The sequence below is a fragment of the Petromyzon marinus genome, chromosome 23 (genome assembly GCF_048934315.1).
Source record: "Petromyzon marinus isolate PM22_M1 ecotype Great Lakes invasive population chromosome 23, UKy_Petmar_22M1.pri1.0, whole genome shotgun sequence".
Lineage (NCBI taxonomy): Eukaryota > Metazoa > Chordata > Hyperoartia > Petromyzontiformes > Petromyzontidae > Petromyzon > Petromyzon marinus.
Window position 1 is genome coordinate 12,574,105 of NC_133689.1, and position 22,001 is coordinate 12,596,105.

Consider the following 22,001-nt stretch of genomic DNA (forward strand, 5'->3'; position numbering starts at 1 on the left):
GGGCGCTGGTGGTCCCCTTGCGCACCCTCACCGGCATTGGGGGGTCCCTCCTGCTGCAGGGGCTGACCGAGGATGAGGTTGGCGAGCCGCGCGTGCCGCGTCTCGGCGCCCAGCGCGACGCGGGTGCGCGCCGCTGCGCCGTACAGCACCAGGGCCACGCGCGTCGCGGCGCCCAGCGGGAAGGCCCCCGCGAGGGCCGACGCGAAGGACAGCACCAGGCGCGAGTCGGCCTCGTCCAGGCCCCGCGTCGCCTCCAGCAGCAGCACGAACTCGGCCTCCGTGGACGGGGCGCAACCTGCCGGGGCGAGGATCAGGAGGAGGGAATCAGCGCTCGTATTTAAGCGAAGGTCCTTTTGCCTATGAACACCTGGCAGTTCACCAGCGTTGGTTCAAATCAACCCGACTCTGCTGATGAGGACCCGAATGTCGAAGCTGGTCCAAAGTTTGCGTTGAACCCAATGCTGAAGTTACGCACTCGCAAACAGTTCTCACTGATGAGAGCTATAAAACAAACATGTGTGGAGGTGTGGAAATGTTGAGGTGCGTTGTCTGCTTATTTAAGATACTCAATTACTTTAAAATCCCGGTTTGCTACGGGTGCATTTAGAAATTACGTAAGTAAATACAGGCCAAGAGTCCAGACGCAGCCCTGCGGTTGCTCTGCTCAAACGGGTTGCCCCTAACACCTGGTGATCGATGATCGCGGTGGTGATCGATGATTGCGGTGGTGATCGATGTTGCGGTGGTGATCGATGATGGGAGCGGTGGCCCTCCATGGATAACCACTAACGTCATGTGCATCCTCATCTGTGCAGTCTGCTCAGCTGCCACACCAGGTGAGTGTGGGTTCGTCAAGATGGTGAGCGCATACAACCACGGGCACAACTACGGGTTTTGCTGTCCACAACGTTGCCACCTCAGAAGCCAATATCAACACAATTGCTTTAAAAGCGATTTGGTCACAAAGCGCTATCCAGGCTGAGACCTGATTAGCTTCTGAGATGTGGTGAAATAACACGTGTCGTCATCGCGATCATTGTTGTTTATGATGTAGAGCAAACCGTCCCTAAAGCCAGTGTAGTTACGAGAGTGAACGCCTCTTGTCAGGAGAATATTGTTTAGCCGTCTATTTACAGATTCATATTGAACGCTGTATTTAGTTTGAGTGCCCTGAGGTAACCGTATTGTTTGAGGAGATAACCCTTAAACTGTATATACAAAACTCAGTAATTATTTGCGTCATTGTAGAGAATATAAATAACAAAATAAATAAGCAGACGTCGCCCTCGTATTCGTCTTTTCACATAAAAAATATAATAAACGCCTTACACAACCCATCAGCCGCCACCACAGCCCTCTGCGAGCGCGAACATTCGGCAGCGTTGTCAAGACGAGCAACACCCTGCAGCAGTTTCATCTCTAGCGTCTCTCACCATGAATTTTGATTTAAAGCTTTCGTGACTGCAGCAATTCATATTCTTAGCTCTTTCGGTAAAGTCACGTTGAAGGGAAACAATAAAGTAATAAAATATATATAAAAAGATTCTCACTACGTTTCGACCATAACACAAACGGTTTCCCTTCAACGTGACTTTACCGAAAGAGCTAAGAATACGTCTCTCATCAGTTACATTAGTCGGCACAGTCGACAGACAGCATGCACCACACGCTGTCCCCCTCGGTGCCGTGCGTGTGCCCTTCTTAGCAGGCCCTCGGCCCTTCTTAACAGGCCCTCGGCATGAGTTGTAAGGAGTTGGGGCTCTATAATAGGTTTCAAGTCGAGCCTGGATTGAGAGCAATAAATAAGCAAGTTCGCTCAACACACATTCCACACTCGGGCGCGTTCTGGATAGCGAGAGCGTGCGTGACAATTTGCCGGCTAAATATTAAACCAATCCCTTTGCTGAATGTGTGGAGTCAATATGATAACACTGGCTATAACCTCGGCCTCGGCAACGCTGCTCACTTTGACGCCGGCGAAGGGGGACGGGAGCCCACAACCAACAGCGGCACCGTCGTGTCGACCACCTCGACTACCAAGCGGCGGCGCAGCGAGCACACGGAATCACGCACGCGTAGAGGACTCTCGTGGCAGAAACAAGTGGGCCTCACAACGAGCAGACACATGTGGGCCTCACGACGAGCAGCAACACGTGGGCCTCACGACGAGCAGCAACACGTGGGCCTCACGACGAGCAGCAACACGTGGGCCTCACAACGAGCAGCAACACGTGGGCCTCACGACGAGCAGAAACACGTGGGCCTCACAACGAGCAGCAACACGTGGGCCTCACAACGAGCAGCAACACGTGGGCCTCACAACGAGCAGCAACACGTGGGCCTCACAACGAGCAGAAACACGTGGGCCTCACAACGAGCAGCAACACGTGGGTCTCACAACGAGCAGAAACACGTGGGTCTCACAACGAGCAGCAACACGTGGGCCTCACAACGAGCAGAAACACGTGGGCCTCACAACGAGCAGCAACACGTGGGCCTCACGACGAGCAGAAACACGTGGGCCTCACAACGAGCAGCAGTGGCCTCGGGACGCTCCTTGGGGGACCTCCTCATGGGCAGGGGGGGGGGGAGATCTCCTCATTGGGCAGGGGACCTCATTGGGGGAGGGGGGACCTCATTGGGGGGGGGACCTCGTGGGGGGGGGACCTCATTGGGGGGGGGGGGACCTCATTGGGGGGGGGACCCTCAAGCTGGTTTCAAAACGGCAAAAGGGAGGGAAGATGCATGGGGGCCATCCATTGAGTACGCACGTCCATTGAGTTCCTACTAAATGGATGCCCCCATCGGCACGCGCTGCGCAAAATGGTGGCGACCGAGAGACGCGACCGGTCGCTTCCGCCCCCGTTCCACCTGAGCCCCGCTCCACCTGAGCCTTGGCCCTTCTTCACAGGCCCTCGGCCCTTCTTAACAAGCCCTCGGCCCTTCTAAGCAAGCCCTCGGCCCTTCTTAACAAGCCCTCGGCCCTTCTTAACAAGCCCTCGGCCCTTCTTCACAGGCCCTCGGCCCTTCTAAACAAGCCCTCGGCCCTTCTTAACAAGCCCTCGGCCCTTCTAAACAAGCCCTCGGCCCTTCTTAACAGGCCCTCGGCCCTTCTTAACAAGCCCTCGGCCCTTCTTCACAGGCCCTCGACCCTTAAGCCCTCGGTCCTTCACAGGCCCTCGGCCCTTAACAAGCCCTCGGCCCTTAAGCCCTCGGCCCTTCTTCACATGCCCTCGGCCCTTCTTCACAGGCCCTCGGCCCTTCTTCACAGGCCCTCGGCCCTCCTTCACAGGCCCTCGGCCCTTCTAAGCAAGCCCTCGGCCCTTCTCAACAAGCCCTCGGCCCTTCTTCACAGGCCCTCGGCCCTTCTTAACAAGCCCTCGGCCCTTCTTCACAGGCCCTCGGCCCTTCTTAACAGGCCCTCGGCCCTTCTTATCAGGCCCTCGGCCCTTCTTCACAGGCCCTCGGCCCTTCTTCACAGGCCCTCGGCCCTTAACAAGCCCTCGGCCCTTCTAAGCAAGCCCTCGGCCCTTCTTAACAAGCCCTCGGCCCTTCTAAACAAGCCCTCGGCCCTTCTTAACAGGCCCTCGGCCCTTCTAAGCAAGCCCTCGGCCCTTCTTAACAAGCCCTCGGCCCTTCTTCACAGGCCCTCGACCCTTAAGCCCTCGGTCCTTCACAGGCCCTCGGCCCTTAACAAGCCCTCGGCCCTTAAGCCCTCGGCCCTTCTTCACATGCCCTCGGCCCTTCTTCACAGGCCCTCGGCCCTTCTTCACAGGCCCTCGGCCCTCCTTCACAGGCCCTCGGCCCTTCTAAGCAAGCCCTCGGCCCTTCTCAACAAGCCCTCGGCCCTTCTTCACAGGCCCTCGGCCCTTCTTAACAAGCCCTCGGCCCTTCTTCACAGGCCCTCGGCCCTTCTTAACAGGCCCTCGGCCCTTCTTAACAGGCCCTCGGCCCTTCTTATCAGGCCTTCGGCCCTTCTTCACAGGCCCTCGGCCCTTCTTCACAGGCCCTCGGCCCTTCTTAACAAGCCCTCGGCCCTTCTTAACAAGCTCTCGGCCCTTCTTCACAGGCCCTCGGCCCTTAACAAGCCCTCGGCCCTTCTTCACAGGCCCTCGGCCCTTCTTAACAAGCCCTCGGCCCTTCTTAACAGGCCCTCGGCCCTTCTTAAGAAGCTCTCGGCCCTTCTTCACAGGCCCTTGGCCCTTCTTAACAAGCCCTCGGCCCTTTTTCACAGGCCCTCGGCCCTTCTTAACAAGCCCTCAGCCCTTAAGCCCTCGGCCCTTCTTCACAGGCCCTCGGCCCTTCTTCACAGGCCCTCGGCCCTTCTTAACAAGCCCTCGGCCCTTCTTCACAGGCCCTCGGCCCTTCTTAACAAGCCCTCGGCCCTTCTTCACAGGCCCTCGGCCCTTCTTAACAAGCCCTCGGCCCTTCTTCACAGGCCCTCGGCCCTTCTTAGCAGGCCCTCGGCCCTTCTTAACAAGCCCTCGGCCCTTCTTCACAGGCCCTCGGCCCTTCTTAGCAGGCCCTCGGCCCTTCTTAACAAGCCCTCGGCCCTTCTTCACAAGCCCTCGGCCCTTCTTAACAAGCCCTCGGCCCTTCTTCACAGGCCCTCGGCCCTTCTTAGCAAGCCCTCGGCCCTTTTTAACAGGCCCTCGGCCCTTCTTAACAAGCCTTCGGCCCTTCTTAACAAGCCCTCGGCCCTTCTTAACAGGCCCTCGGCCCTTCTTAACAAGCCCTCCGCCCTTTTTAACAGGCCCTCGGCCCTTCTTAACAAGCCCTTGGCCCTTCTTAACAGGCCCTCGGCCCTTCTTAACAGGCCCTCGGCCCTTCTTCACAGGCCCTCGGCCCTCCTTAACAGGCCCTCGGCCCTTCTTCACAAGCCCTCGGCCCTTCTTAACAGGCCCTCGGTCCTTCTTAGCAAGCCCTCGGCCCTTCTTAACAAGCCCTCGGCCCTTAACAAGCCCTCGGCCCTTCTTAACAGGCCCTCGGCCCTTCTTCACAGGCCCTCGGCCCTTCTTAGCAAGCCCTCGGCCCTTCTTAACAAGCCCTCGGCCCTTCTTCACAGGCCCTCGGCCCTTCTTAACAAGCCCTCGGCCCTTCTTCACAGGCCCTCGGCCCTTCTTAGCAAGCCCTCGGCCCTTCTTAACAGGCCCTCGGCCCTTCTTAGCAAGCCCTTCTTAACAGGCCCTTCTTAACAAGCCCTCGGCCCTTCTTAACAGGCCCTCGGCCCTTCTTCACAGGCCCTCGGCCCTTCTTAACAGGCCCTCGGACCCTCTTAACAAGCCCTCGGCCCTTCTTAACAGGCCCTCGGCCCTTCTTAGCAAGCCCTCGGCCCTTCTTAACAGGCCTTCGGCCCTTCTTCACAGGCCCTCGGCCCTTCTTAGAAAGCCCTCGGCCCTTCTTAACAGGCCCTCGGCCCTTCTTAGCAAGCCCTCGGCCCTTCTTAGCAAGCCCTTGGCCCTTCTTAGCAAGCCCTCGGCCCTTCTTAACAGGCCCTCGGCCCTTCTTCACAGGCCCTCGGCCCTTCTTAGCAAGCCCTCGGCATGAGTTGTAAGGAGTTGGGGCTCTATAATAGGTTTCAAGTCGAGCCTGGATTGAGAGTAATAAATAAGCAAGTTCGCTCAACACACATTCCACACTCGCGTTCTAGATAGCGAGAGCGTGCGTGACAATTTGCCGGCTAAATATTAAACCACTCCCTTTGCTGAATGTGTGGAGTAAAGATGATAACACTGGCTACAACCTCGGCGAAGTGGGACGGGAGCCCACAACCAACAGCGGCACCGTCGTGTCGACCACCTCGACTACCAAGCGGCGGCGGAGCGAGCACACGGAATCACGCACGCGTAGAGGACTCGGGGCAGAAACACGTGGGCCTCACAACGAGCAGCAACACGTGGGCCTCACAACGAGCAGCAACACGTGGGCCTCACAACGAGCAGCAACACGTGGGCCTCACAACGAGCAGCAGTGGCCTCGGGACGCTCCTTGGGGGACCTCCTCATTGGGGGGGGGGGGGGGGGGAGACCTCCTCATTGGGCAGGGGACCTCATTCGGGGGGGGACCTCGTGGGGGGGGGGAGACCTCATTTGGGGGGGACCTCATTGGGGCGGGGGGACCTCATTGGGGGGGGGACCCTCAAGCTGGTTTCAAAACAGCAAAAGGGAGGGAAGGTGCATGGGGGCCATCCATTGAGCACGCACGTCCATTGAGTTCGTACTAAATGGATGCCCCCATCGGCACGCGCTGCGCAAAATGGTGGCGACCGAGAGACGCGACCCGTTCCACCTGGGCCCCATTCCACCTGGGCCCCGTTCCACCTGGGCCCCGTTCCACCTGGGCCCCGTTCAACCTGAGCCCGCTCCACCTGAGCCCCGTTCAACCTGAGCCCGCTCCACCTGGGCCCGCTCCACCTGGGCCCGCTCCACCTGAGCCCCGTTCAACATGGGCCCCGTTCAACCTGGGCCCCACTCCACCTGAGCCCGCTCCACCTGGGCCCGCTCCACCTGGGCCCGCTCCACCTGGCCCCGCTCCACCTGGGTCCCGCTCCACCTGGCCCCGCTCCACCTGGGTCCCGCTCCACCTGAGCCCGCTCCACCTGGGCCCGCTCCACCTGAGCCCCGCTCCACCTGGGTCCCGCTCCACCTGGCCCCGCTCCACCTGGGTCCCGCTCCACCTGAGCCCGCTCCACCTGGGCCCGCTCCACCTGAGCCCCGCTCCACCTGGGCCCGCTCCACCTGAGCCCGCTCCACCTGGGCCCGCTCCACCTGAGCCCGCTCCACCTGGGCCCGCTCCACCTGAGCCCGCTCCACCTGAGCCCCACTCCACCTGAGCCCCGCTCCACCTGGGCCCGCTCCACCTGAGCCCCGCTCCACCTGGGCCCGCACCACCTGAGCCCGCTCCACCTGAGCCCGCTCCACCTGAGCCCGCTCCACCTGGGCCCGCTCCACCTGGGCCCGCTCCACCTGGCCCCGCTCCACCTGGGTCCCGCTCCACCTGGCCCCGCTCCACCTGGGTCCCGCTCCACCTGAGCCCGCTCCACCTGGGCCCGCTCCACCTGAGCCCCGCTCCACCTGGGTCCCGCTCCACCTGGCCCCGCTCCACCTGGGTCCCGCTCCACCTGAGCCCGCTCCACCTGGGCCCGCTCCACCTGAGCCCCGCTCCACCTGGGCCCGCTCCACCTGAGCCCGCTCCACCTGGGCCCGCTCCACCTGAGCCCGCTCCACCTGGGCCCGCTCCACCTGAGCCCGCTCCACCTGAGCCCCACTCCACCTGAGCCCCGCTCCACCTGGGCCCGCTCCACCTGAGCCCCGCTCCACCTGGGCCCGCACCACCTGAGCCCGCTCCACCTGAGCCCGCTCCACCTGAGCCCGCTCCACCTGGACCCCGCTCCACGCGAGCGCGGAGCCAGAGAGGCGGCAGCGACGGCCATCGGAGCTGTCACAGCGAGGTGCGGCGAGTGCTGTGGCCGTAATGTGGCACGCATTCCTCGCGGGATAAACCGTGGAAGTGGAATTGCAGATTTTCATCTATTCTCCTCGCAGAGATATTAAAGTTTAGCCCGTGCTGCCGTTTTGCATAAACAGAAGCAGAGGTTTCCACCCGGGACACTGCAACGTTTTCACTTTCGTTACAACGATCGTGCCGTGAATCAATGTCTGAAATTATTCTAAAATATGTGGGTTTATATTTGTTAAAATACTTCTCGAAATGGGGGACACATCCACAACAAAATTGTAATTAATCCCAAAAGTCCACGCTCAATAATCCACCGAATTTAAGGTTTCCGCCAAAGGAAACCAGCTGGGTCACAATTACCGATGCGTCCACTGTAACCCCTTCAAATCAGAGCCGCAAGTTTCCCTTTGTACAGCGATTAGCACGGTTGGCTGCGTATGGTACGAAAACAGTTCAACATAGATACAAACGCAGATGAGAGACCACATATTTCAAAAGAATAACACGAGGGCACCACGTGCAGAGTGTTCCTTGATAATGTGCTGCTCACAGGTTTCTTATTATAAATATGAGTATGCTTTTGTTTACCCAGGGAAGCTTCGCTGGGTCTCAAGGCCCCCTTTTCGGAGGAACTTACCAAGTTTTCGCGACCGGTGTTGCTGTGCGAAATAAAAATTAATAGTAAATTGCAGGTTATCATTCGGCATTTGGGATGCTTGGCCAATGCCAGTTACATCGTGCGGGGTTTTAACTATGGCATGAAACTGAAGGGGGTGGGGGGGGCCAAGTCCACACAGAAAGGCTCCTGAGTCAACAATCAGATCTGTTTATGGAAGCAGGCAATTTTTCACAGGTAAGGCCCACTGAGTTATATAGCTCTTTTTCAGAAGCGAACTGTTCGCTAATGATAGCTCAACAAAGTGGCTTATCGTGCAGCTAATCAGCACTTCCTTAAGTGGGTGGCCATGTAAACCATTCTCTTTTAAATCGGCAGAGTTTGAGTGCTAGCTAAGTATACTCTTTGGTTCTTTCGGTAAAGTCGCGTAGGTATAAAAAATAATAATAGATCACGACGTTTCGATCGCAACACAAGCGGTCGTATAACATCTTGTTGTAGCCGCTCTCTCGCTGGTTAAGCAGTTCCACTGCTGGATATGTATTTTTTTTCCGCCTGAGGACGACCGCTTGTGTTGCGATCGAAACGTCGTGATCTATTATTATTTTTTCTACCTACGTGATGACTTTACCAAAAGAACCAAAGTATGGATTCCTGCGGTCACGAAAGCTTCAAATCAAGATTGCAAGCTAAGCGTAAGCTCGAGAATTCTGAGCGGAGGAAACCCAGTCTTGAATGAGGGCAGCGACTCTGGTCAGCAGCCCGAGCTGCTCGCGATGTCAGGCCTGTCCTCTCCGCTATAAAGAGGCATCGGAATCCAAACATTGCCTCATGCTGCGGCTGCTGCTCTCGCTAGTTATTCCACATTTAATATCCGGCGGAAAACTTGTAAATACATGGCCAGGTGAATGCCATCCTCCAAAGTAAATAATGGAGCTGAATGAATTAAAATCTGTACGTGGCACCACGTGCACGCGCTCCCCCAGTTGTCTGTGCTGATGGGCCCAGCCTCTATTAAATAATTTTCCCAATCTGGATAAATACCAGAGACACTCTGCTTTATCTTAAAACAATCTTCATTATTTTTATGAATCGCTTGGCAGGGCTTACTTCCTTTTTGGTTTCTCATAACTCAGTCTTATATTGGTTGTATTCATTGTTTCCTTTACCCAGCTTTTTTTTTGTAATAACTTAAATACTTTCTTCATGTTTTGATGCTATCCTCAGTTGCCCTGTTGAATTACAATGCTTCGTGGGTCTTTGTGTATATGAACCATCTCAGTCAAGACTAAAACTGGAATCTGTGGCTACAGTGAAGAAGTTAATCTGCATTTCTAGCAATAAATGTTACCATCCTATATTGTGTATTCGCTCAAACGGCCGAGGATACATTCTGCACCAACAGTAAAGATTCCGGGAGTGCTGCCACATGTCTGCTCAGAGACACGGTCTGGATAATAACTCACGGCAAGAATTCGCAATGAAAGACGAATCCGTCTCTATATACCAGCTGACCCTGGAATGCCTATTTGCCATTGCAAATGCCATTGATTGATGTCATTGGGAGGAAAAACCACATTATACTGAATTACGTTAAGTACTGATATCCAATTAGGAGCTTAGGGAAACGTGGAGTGAATTTCAGAGCTGGCTCTCTGATGTGTTTTCAGGGTGCTGTTCGCTAAGCGTCCTCGGAGCTTCAGCAAGTGGAGCGAAACGTCAGACACCGTGCCGAACAACACGCGGCACAAGCTGCCGACACATCGGTGAGAGCTCTGCGGCACGACCACGAAAACCTACACAGTGGAATTTCAGAGATGTTTCGGGGAAATGAGTAGAGAGGACAGTTTGTTCGCGGCATGACTAATTCAATTACATCATCACGACATGTTGAAAGCACCCAAGATACTTAACAGTGCACACTTCCAGTGAGAATACACATTTAATATTTCTTAAATTCAACGATTATTAACATCATATGAGGTACATGAAATAGCTGGGAATGGGTTTTCCAAAGGAGCCAACGTTTAAATGCACAACTTAGCAAAACATCAGAGAGCGAGAACGCGGAGTAACAACCAGAGTAGCAGTGGAGATTAACAAGGGAGATTAACGCTCCAGAGTAGAGTAACCATGCATTTTGACAACAGATCAGCAATGCATATTAACAAGGCAGCTTCACAACGCAGATGAACAACGCAGAGTAACAACTTAGCACAGCGACGGAGATCAACTGTCGATTAATAACGCAGAGAATATTAACAAAGAAGCGTAACAAAGCAGAGAAGGAGCACAGATTAACAACGCACAGTAACAATGCATAACGCAGAGTAATGCAAAGAAACTATACGAATTAACGACGAAAAACTAACAACACAGAGGATATTAACAACGCAGTTAGAATGCAGATTAACAATGCTGTTTACATTTTTTTATTATGGTAAAACATCTCGCATCAAGGGGTAAGTAAATTTTCGTATTTTCCTCGACATGACAATTTGATTTGATTGGCTCTCTCGGGCTGGGAAGGGTTATAGTAGTTAAACATTGGCACGATACCTACGACACGACGATCGAACCCAATAGAAACGAATTATGAATGCCTATTTTGGCCAGGAAAAATCACATTTAACGGGGAAATTATATAAACGTGAACTATGTACATTGGAAACCTCGCTAGCAATCCAAAATAACGTTACAATTCTGGCTAATCGCCTGATTGAACTGGTTGTAATCACCAGCGAAAACGTAGTCGAATTATAAATGTTTGTGGGTTTACTCTGCAGCACACCGGTGTGCTGAGCTACCGGGTAGTAACTAATTGGCACGTTTTGTTTATGTGACAAACCTTATCAATTGTCGGGTGGGGGCGGGTTCAACGACACATTTTTATTTACGCGATCTAACCCAACAAAAACGTTTTTATGGACAATATTGGTCGCGAAAGCCTACGTGTTAAACAGAACGTTACATGTGACACTCGTGAGAGGAACTGACATTTTAGCATTGAAATTTGCATCTCAACACAGCGTGAAATTGTAATTGTATTTCCTGTTGATTTAAATAAACTCTCAGCTCCTCACAGTAGCCCAAGAACTTCAGTCCCACTAAACCAACACCCAGAATGCACTACCCTCCTCACACAAGCCAGGAGTCCCTCCCAGGTGGCAGGAGTCGTCACATGTTGAACAGTGGCAGTGGACTGACCCACTGAGCTAACGACATGGTTGGATTTCCTATTTGTATTGCTTCGTGCTTGTGCTTTGCCGTGCTTCCAGAATAAGCAGAGATCGGAGATAAGTTGAAAGTTCTCCAACTGCAGTTCCGTCAACACAAGCCCCCCCATTGCCCTTCTAATCATTGCCAAATTACCATCTTTAATGGCATCGGCCAATTATCCCATATGCAAGGACCCCCTTCAAAATGTCTTGAACCTCAATGCGATTCTCGTTTGGGCACAAAAAGGGCATAATTATTTTTGTCCATAAATATGTTATGAACTCGGCAGCATAGGGGCAGTGCAGCAAAATACAATGAATTGTAATTCTATGCTCCCACGTCTATGCTTTCCAACGTCACTAACTCGGATTTACCAGCATGGTGAAATATGGTCAAATAACCCCCGCAGCCGAGAGAAGCCCTCATCCAGCAGTAGATTGACAAAAGGACTGAACTTGAACATGTGCAAGTACATTTAATATCTCATTTAATGTTTATCTGGTTACACACAAAGCCGCTTGCTGCAGCTGCCCCAGGCTACCCATGAGGCATGCGTTGCGATCGTCACGCTCGTGCAGAACCGGGTGGCACGTCCATGGAAGCAACATTGAAATTCCCACGTTGCCTTTGCCACACGATCACTGCCAATCAGAGAGATCGCGCTACCACTTTAGAGATAATTTAAAACACCGTCATTCATCCACCGTCGAGCTTTCTAAGGAGCGACGTTCACGCAAAATGAACGGAGCTGCATGCATATGTCGAGGGCAGGAAGATGCAGGCATGCCTCGCTACGCGCACCGCAGCCAAAAAAAATTACCCGGCAAGAACCTACGCGGAGGCTAACAAGGTCTCAAGTGAGCTTATACATTCAACAGCTTCCATTATTAACTTTCCATCTTAAAAGCTTGCAGAGCTTAGTAAGCACCACGGGCTGGTCGCCCAGCGGAGCGAGCACAGGCCCAGCGGTTTCGAACATTGCTGGGGTTCAATGGAAATAAGCAAAGGTTTGTGATGTCGTGTTTTGGAGCATGGTTAATATAAGCTTCAGGGAATCAACGGGGTCGTGTTGTTTTGTTGCAAAACCGGTTGTTATAGGCTGCTGTGTGTGGGGCTACGCGGTGAACAGAAAGCAGTGCAATAAAATCCACCCACGCTCAACATCTTTGGTGCCCACCTTTCACAGCGCAGTGACGTAGGGTCAAACCCCAGGATGTGAAGAAGCCCTCGGCCAGCAGTGGATTGACAAAAGCCCTGTCCACGACAATAATGATGATGATGGAGGACTATAGTGACTGCGATTATGGAGGGTTCTGATGTACGTTCGCGTGAGTAAGTGTGCGTGTGAGATCAGAGCCCGTAATCTTGTTTGTACGTTCGTGAGCGACACAGCAAGAGCGAGCAATGTACCTGTCACTGCATCGTGTGCGGCTGCTTTATGAAAGCAAATGTGAACGTTCAGTGCAAAGTTGCAGCCTTGCAATGTCTTGCTCACTCAACCGGTGGTGAAAGCAACCCCGACTAAAGGTAACTTTAGAAAGCCCCTCTCGAGGATATTTGGCCTACTCTTCCACACTAGTCAGACATCATATATCCCACCACATGGGACGCGACATTCAACTCACTCTAGTGTATGTATGTTGAACTTTTTTCGCACCGCATATAGCCAACCGTGCTAATCGCAGGTGGAGGGGAAGGACAACAAACTAAACACAAAGCAGTTTTGAAGGAATTCGTTTTCAAACATGATTTGAAAGTGCATAGCTGCAGTGGCTTCCTAATATCGGAAGGAAGAGCGTATCCATTTATATAGCTGGGTGGACAGGTGGCGTCAGATATTTAAGAAAAATGTGCACCAATGTGTGAACTGCCGTGCCGGGAGATCGAATCAAATCGGTGGGGACCTCTGTATGCAAGTCCAATGCCATAACCATTACAGCACGGCAGCTTGGGTAACAGCCAGACATAAAAGACCGGCAGCTTGGTTTCACGATCGAGAAATGATTCAAATTTCCACGGCCGTGAATTCACGAGTCGGTAATTGACACTGGAATGCACAAGGTCGCACTGCGTCACCAAAAATACCATCCAATTCCCACGTCGCAGCTGCGACTTCAGCAGCACAAAATTTATACTCGGGAGTGATGAAAAAACACCGCCACTTGCGCGTCCGGAGTGGTTCCAACATCAGTACCACCTCCCCATGTGTTTCTGACATCGCAGAGTCTTGCTCACAAAGCCAGAGCCACCCAATCACGAAACTGGTGAAGTCTAGCCTGTTCACATGAGGAATATAAATTTGCAAAACAAACACAACTCCGAAAAGGGAACTCAATCTCGACTTACTGAAACGCGCCCAAAGTTTGCGAAAGCCGTGTGTATTCAATTAAAGTGCTAAATCCTGAGCGAGCGCGATGTGGTTGGCTGCTTTTGTTCAAATGAGATCTACAGCTGTCCACCGCCTTTTCTCTGTGGCCGTTGCATCATTCCCGTTTATTTATGACAATGGAAACTCAAAAAGAATGTTCTTTGTTTACATTGTAAGTTATCCATAAGAGGTTTTGGCGTTGTTGTTGTGGGTTTACTCTCCAACATGCCAGTGTGCTAAACGAGTAACTAACTGGAATGTTTTATCTACATGACAAACCTTACTAATTGGCTTTGTCCGGTGGTGGCGTGTTTAACAACATATTTGTATATTCGCGATATAACCCAAAAAAACAAAACCTTTTTTGGATATTGGTTACAAAAGCCTACGTGTTAAACTGATCGTAAGTTAATGATCAAATCACCCGCAATGCGCCTGATCCCGCCAGGAGAGTGCTTGGTTGGGCGACCATTATGCATAACAGGTGTTAAAGGTTGCTGCAGAGCTACATTACGGACAACATTTTGTTGTTCTTCCCCCGTACCTTCAATTAACACGGTCGACTGTGTACGGTACAAAAGAAGTTCAACATTCATACATATGTAGTGACATAGAATCGGTCACGCAGCAGCATAGTGCTGGCTGCTGGCAGGAAAGGGGATCTGCAGCTTACAGCAGCCCTAACTGACAGCAGGTCACGTGATAGACCAGAGAGGGATCTCGGGGGAAAGGTCACGGAAGGGGCATATCGAGAACCCGCTAGCAGCTTCCAGAAGGGGGCGTGGCCGGCGGCGGGGCCAGGCCACGCTGACAGTGTAAGAGGGGCCCCGGGACGGGACCTCGAGGCTGTCGTTTGGAGTGGGATCCCGTCGTGCTGCTGGAGTCTTCATCGTCGTCTCTGTCTTCACCATCTCAGCGTCGCCAGTCGGGCAGTCTATCAGCTCTCCTGACTGGGAACTGTTGTTACTGTCAGGCCGTGTTAATAAACAGAGTGCCTCCTACTCTTAGTGTCTCTGAGTCAGTCACTACACATACAGCAGAGTGCTAGTGCAGAAATTTCAGTGTTGTACAGGACTATACTCCGACATCTATTCTCCCCTCTTTAACCAAATCTCTACTGACCAGAGTAGTGAAGTATGATTAAATGCTCCCTCAATTCCTGCATGGTGTGGGGAGGGCCCTCAACCAGTAATGAATGGTGCTGCACATGTACTGGGCAAGATATCCATGAGTGTACAAAACATCAATAAGCACTGAACTTTATTCACAAATGCGTGCAGACGATTGCCTTTGCAGACAACTCTGAACAATGCAGAGCCTTTAGGTCCAGAAGCCTTAGCGATGGCCATTTACATTATATTTACAATGCCGAGAAGACGTTTGTGAACCTCTTAGGATTTTTAGATATTTTGGATATTTCAAAACTAAAATATTATTAGATTTTGATTTAAAGCTTTCGTGACTGCAGGGATTCATATTCTTGGTTCTTTCAGTAAAGTCACATAGAAGGGGAACAAAATAATAAAAATATAAAACAAAATTATCACGACGTTTCGACTGCAACACAAGCAATCATCATCAGGTGTGAAAACCACATCCCAGAAGAATTCCCTCATCAAGACTCTGCACCATAGAGCCAAATGCATATCCGACCAGGAACACATAGCCAGTGAACTCAAGCACGTACACCAAGCTCTTAAGGCTAATGGTTACTCCGACTACACAATCCGCAAAGCTATCACTCCAACCATAAAGAAGGCCCCTCTTGAGGAGCCTTTCAAAACCATCACTTTACCCTACATTGCGGGGATCACAAAAAAAGATCTCCAAAATCTTGAATAAACACAAGATCCAGGTCCGATTCAACACATTACATAATATCCGTGATCTGGTTCCGTCTGTAAAAGATGTGATTCCGGACATACAGTACCCTGGCGTCTACAAACTAAGTTGCCTCTGTGGTAGTAGTTGCATTGGAGAAACCAAACGACATGTCTCGGACCGCATTCGTGAACACAAAGCAGACCTAAAATACGTTAGGACCAACACCTCGGCCGTGGCAGATGACTTATAATTTAGTAGGCTCACATGACATTGACTTCTCCAAGACAGAGGTTCTTTGCAAGCCATCTGGCTACCATGAAAGATTCGTTCATGAAGCTATCTACATACAAACACAGATTGTCAACCGAGAAGATGGATTCTGGCTTAGCAATCATTGGAATGATTTGATAAACCATTTTGGGTCTTAATTGATTGTTCACGCTTACGGTGGCTTTCAGACCGCATCCATTATTTTCGTCTCCCCCCTCCTCTTTTCCGAACATAGATGGACTCGTCCATCTGAACAAACTGCCAAATCGCTCTCCGTGGTGCTAACGTTAAAAAACGCCACTTTTTCAAATTTTCTTGCTGTGGTTTTCACACCTGATGATGATTGTTTGTGTTGCAGTCGAAACGTCGTGAGAATTTTATTGTTTTATATTTTTATTATTTTACTGTTTCCCTTCTACGTGACTTTACCGAAAGAACCAAGAATATGAACCAAGAATATGTTATGAAATCTTAAAATAAGTCCAAATAATAAATAACGATAACCTGATTAAACAAATGATTCGACATGTATTCATCTTCAAGTGATTCTACATTCAATAACCATGCATGAAAAAGTATGTGAAACTTTAGATTCAGTAACTGGTTACACCCCCTTGAGCAGTAATGACTGCAACTAAGCATTTCTTATAACCATTGGTCAGTCTCTCACATCGGATTTTAGGAATTTTGGCCCATTCCTCCTTAAAGAATTTCAACTTGGTAATATTTGAGGGTTGCCTTGTATGGACAGCTCACTTAAGGTCCTACCACAACATTTCAATCGGGTTAAGTCATGAACACTCACATTCGCCTAGGCGAGAGTGGCTTGCAGATCTTTGGATGTTTCTCTGGGGTTCTTTGTTACTTCACTGATGATTTTATGGTTTGTTATTGGAGAGATCTTGGTAGGACAACCGCTCGGGGGTAGAGTGACTGTCATCTTGAATTTTCTCCCATTTGTAGACTATCTGACAGTGAATTGGTGGAGCCCCAAATCCTGAGAAATGGTTTTATCACCCTTTCCGGAATGATGAGCATCAAAACTCTTTTTCTGAGATCCTCAGAGATGTATATTTATCGTAGCATGACCTGTTTCCACACACATGTATGGTGAAGACCAAACTCACAAAGCTTCTGATCTTTATCTAGGGTGGGGCCTCCCACTCCTGAAAAGATCTACCTAATTATTTAAACACCTGATTCTAATTATTCCCTTAATTGAGCGAATTAAATCAGGGGTTGACTTACTTTTTCACATACCCTGAACTTTAATTACTCATTGTTTAATTCATGCATCATTTTGTTTCAAAAGACATGGAATTGGTGACATAAACCGTATTGGATATTTAAGAAAAGAACGGTTTTGATTCAAGAAGGCGATTGTGGTAAAACTATGGAATTTCCATAATGATCATTGGGGTTCACAAACTTCTTCTCAGCACTGTTCAATCTAGTTTAGTTCTTGTACGTACGTATATGTTTCAAACTTTAATAGATATTACCATGTGGTCAAATAGCTATTAAAGTGCAACGTTCAGACACGCTGCCATACATACGGACAGGTGGATTTAAGGCAGGATGGAGCGGCAGTGGAGTGGTTAATGCATGGCACTGCGACCACAGCAACTCGAGTTCGATTCCTGGCTGTTGGTTAACATCGGTGTTATGTATTCCTGGTTCTTTCGGTAAAGTCATGTAGAAGGGAAACAATAAAATAATAAAAATATAAAACAAAATTCTCACGACGTTTCAACTGCAACACAGACAATCATCATCAGGTGTGAAAACCACAGCAAGAAAATTTGAAAAAAATGGCGGTGATCGGTGTTATGGTTAACACCGATGTTATGGTTAACACCGGTGTTATGGTTAACACCGGTGTTATGGTTAACACCGGTGTTATGGTTAACACCGGTGTTATGGTTAACACCGGTGTTATGGTTAACACCGGTGTTATGGTTAACACCGGTGTTATGGTTAACACCGGTGTTATCTAAACCGGTCCTCCAACACATGACGAGCGTGATGGAAGGTCAAATAACCCCCAGGGACCAACGCAGCGTGGGGAAGGCCTTCGTCCAGCAGAGGACTGACAGAAGGGCTGTACGTTGTTGTAATCATTACAGACAAGAAACAAACAGATCTGAGAAAGCTGGATGACGTGAGGCACAGAGAATCCACGGAGAGCGACATCGGCCCAGTCGGTGCCAACTCACAAGTAGAAGCGGAGCGACATCAGAGCGCGGCGCGTTGCCACGCACAGCAGCTCGTGGTCTAAACAGTTGCACATTGTCCTACATTCTCACCCAAATTTGCGAGCGGGGTTACGGCGGCGCACGGGGAATGTGGGTGGGTCAGTGCCAGGCAGCCCGGCGTCTCTGCGGGAATGGGCAACTCTGCAGAAAATTACCACAGGCAGACGGGGGAGGAAGGGGAACGCGCAGAAAACGTGCTCCCCAGGGAATGCGGTGGCGATGCACTACAAAGTAACTACTTGAGGATCGCACCTTTCCTACGGCAAACCACTCCACTCCACCGTGCGGTACAGAAACGCAGATCCCCTTGCTACCATCTGTGTGGTCCCTACTTTGTCCGAACCAATAATCCTCAACCATAAGTGTAGCCCATAACACTAACGCCAAACACCAACCACTAACCCATAACATTAGACTCTTAACCCTAATCCTGAATCAATATAACAGACTCCTTACCCATTTATTATCCGGTGAAAATATTTCAGAGGTAGCTCTGTGATGTCCACTTCCACGTGTAGTCTAACACGTGTAGTCTAACACGTGTAGTCTAACACGTGTAGTCTAACACGAACGGTCGTACTGCTCTGCTAGAGATTTGAATGGATGCTTAGTCTGATGATCACGTGATACCAATGGCAAAACCGGGATAAAATTATGGAGACAAAACAATAAATACAACGGCGTGTCAGGAACTGTGGAAGGACAGAGAGAGTAGTTCGACATGTGACGAGGAAAGGTTTGTTTAATGAGAACGCAGCGGAGCAGAACGTGCATACGAGCGCACCTCCCCCCCCACCCCCACAATATCGCTGGCTCCTACCCCAGTGCCTTCCAAAAATAAGAACAAACCTTAGCCAAATGAACACGTAATACATTTTTACTACGACTATTATTATTCTTTCCGGTTTTTCTCTCTCTCTCTCGAGCAGGAGGATGATGTATGCCGCAGTTTAGGTTTTACGGGTGCAGGAATCGGTGCGGGGCTGAACCGAGCGGGCGATGCGAGCCTCCGCTTGACGGGAAAGCACCGAGACGCGCGATGTTAACGCGCCCGTACCGCGGACATTCTCAGACGTGCACTCACGAAGCCGTGCACGCGCCCACGCACGCACACGTGGAGTAGAGACGCACACGCGGCGTGTGCTCCCCACAGGCCCAGCCTTGCGCAAAGAACGCAGCGAAGGGTCTCCGGGAGCGAGTTACGCACCGAGAAGAAACTCCGCGTGGCGCAGATTTATAGCCCGCGGCTCTCCATTCACATTGCGTCCCGGTTGGCACCGAGTGTGTCCATTCCACAGGCTCGGAGAGGGGTGCCGGGCGAAGAGAGGAAACTCAGGGAGGAGGGGTGGGGGAGTTTCTCATCATTGGTCGTGGAAATAACTGCAAGTGGCGTGGTTTGACCCCCTTCTGCTCAGCCAAAGCCCCGTTCCTGCATGAGTCGGACGCAGTTTTGTCTTCCGTGTCCCTTGCTGTCGCTACATTCACTCTCCTCGTATCTCATTCCACCGCATCCTCCCATCTCCCCCCACCCCCCGCTCTACTTTCCGCCTTGCAGCAGCGATGGCATCGCCATAGCCCTTCTCATTGCATCTCCATTGATAGAATGAATCGATGTTTTGAAGTGAAGTGGCAACTCGTTCCCCGTAGCTACACCCCGGCAAGGGGAGTCGAGTCAAGGATCCATTGCATGGAAATAGAAATGGGAAAGGGAAGAGAGAAGGGACAGAATGGGATATGAGAGGAAACTGATGGAAAATGAATGGAAAACTGACACTGCACAGAGCATCAGCATCTGTTTTCAAAGGGAGCTGTGGGGGGAAGGATTAATTTAGTGGGGGGTGGCCACAAAGTCACGCGATTTACGGGAGGCTTGAACTGATTTAGACACAGAGATAACGTGCGGATGCTATGAGAGGAACACGTGGTAGCAAGACATCAAATCTATTCACGTATCAACACCTGAGCAAGGACAGCCGGCGTGTCCGGCCGATAAAGTCGATCGAACGGCTAGAGATGGAGATCAAACACCTCGTTTGGGGTAGACGTCTCGGGCCACTCTAAAAGAGGAGGTTACCCCCACATCTTGCCTCCCGAAGATGCGGAAACCCCCTACAAGCTAAAGCGAAGCGGTTGATGGTGACACAGATGGAGATGTCACCCAGCAGTACCCATCACCTCCCGTCTAGCGGCACGCGTGGGAACAGAGGTGAGACTTTTTTTCCCAAAGATATTTTCACGTTATCTGAATGTAGTTGAGTACCGTAGTCCAGTCATCGATTACTGAAATAACCGGACAGCCCTGCTCTACGGGCAATGGCGAAGCGTCGGTAGAAATTGGCAACGGTCCTGAAAGCTGATGTCAAACTTAGAAATTCAAGGAGACCTGCGAGCGGCCTGCAGAAGAGCGTGCAAGAGGCTCATGATCGGAAAGTGCGGAGTTAAAATACTGGTCCGTTTGACCCGGCCCATGGAGTCTATAACACCTCTGGTGGGACGTTAACAAAGGTTGTCCATTATTTGTTGGAGAGGCCATGGGAATGTGGAATTTCCCTTAATAGTGATCCTCACCCACCACGTGTATTAGCAGTCACTGACTCCAGTCACTGGCTCACTGGCGGTGTCTCACCGCCTTATCACTCTTCTATCGCTACTACTACTACTACCGTGGTTCCTCTTCCCATGAACTTCACTCATTGATTCCTCCACCCGTGTTGAGGACTCGGTCTACCAGACACTGACTGTCTCGTCTAAACCTGTACACTGTGTTCAGCCACCACCACCACACTGCAATTCGAAATAACTCACAAATTCATACAATCACTCACCCTCCCACTCCCTCCCTACACTGCAGTTCATAACAATGCACACACTCACCACAGTGACCACACTGCAGTTCATAACTAGCTCACTCACCCACTCACCACAGTGACCACACTGTAGTTCACAACTCACTCACGCACCCACTCACTCACCCACTCACCACACTGAAGTTCACAAGAACACACTCACCCACTGACTCACTCAAAGACAATAATCCTCTGCATAGCCAACACCAATGACGATTATCTGAATTGGTTCTGGACCTCCCCTAGGTCGACTCAGCATCAAATGGGTACCTGGTGTGGTGTGTAGTAAACATTGCTGCTGTGGAGACAAAGGTGACCGGACGTGGTGTTGGCCACCCACCTCCTCGTGTGATGTGCCGGCCTACATAGGTGTTCGCTTACAGGGCTTGCCCCAACAGTGTGTTAAGGCTATATGGGGGGTCTTTGTCTTGGGGGGGAGGGCAATGAAGGAAAAGCTGGGAACTCTGCAGTGGGGTCAAAGTTCACCGTGGAGGACATCGCGGCCCGACGTAGCGACTACCGAGCAACGCGTGGAGATGGATCGTTAGCCGAGCCACACCAAAAATGATGGCTCCCTCGATGTTTCCTGAGCTGATGTTTTTGAGGCTGCACAGATGTTAGCAATGAGCTTCGGAGCATTCCATTCCTGTTAGAATGATGTGTGCCCGGGTTGAGGGGGCTGCGCGTTATTTTGTGGGAATCTTGACGTTACATGTCAAAGCAGGTTGGATCTGCTAGCTCTGCACTACCATCGTTCAGTTTGATTGTCACGGTTTACTGAGAACAGGCTCAGAGGCCTACGATGCCGAGTGGCCAGCAACAAACAGCATGACCGACAGTGGAAATAGATAAGAGTCCAACGTATTTCTTGAATTGAGCAACGTTATTGTGAAAGCTTGGGAATGAGATGATGATGGTGATGATGGGAGGAAGGCATTTCAAAGTGGAGCAGTGCGAGGGAAAATTCAGAACGAGAAGTGTTGTGACCTGTGGAGTGGTGAGTGAGTGGATGAGTGGGTGAGTGAGTTGGTGAGTCGGTGCATGAGTGGGTGACTGAGTGTGTTGTTGTGACCTTCAGTGTGGTGGTGGTTTAACAGTGTGGGATGAGACAACACAATCTGGTAGACCAAGTTCTTCAACATGGG

General features: G+C 51.1%; 1 protein-coding gene and 1 long non-coding RNA gene across 4 annotated transcripts in view; one reads left to right on the forward strand and one right to left on the reverse strand.

Annotated features, from left to right (window-relative positions):
• The window catches only part of LOC116945283 (collagen alpha-1(XII) chain-like), a 325,203-nt gene that overhangs the window by 258,738 nt on the left and 44,464 nt on the right, over positions 1-22,001 (reverse strand). For all 3 annotated transcript variants that reach the window (XM_032959676.2, XM_032959677.2, XM_032959678.2), the window contains exon 7: positions 32-295. In XM_032959676.2, the coding sequence (XP_032815567.2) occupies positions 32-295 (264 nt within the window). The remainder of the gene's footprint in view (positions 1-31; positions 296-22,001) is intronic.
• Positions 6,154-13,699, forward strand: LOC142925697 (uncharacterized). Its single transcript, XR_012942654.1, has 3 exons — positions 6,154-7,450; positions 9,745-9,840; positions 12,480-13,699. It is a non-coding gene; the product is annotated as an uncharacterized LOC142925697 (long non-coding RNA).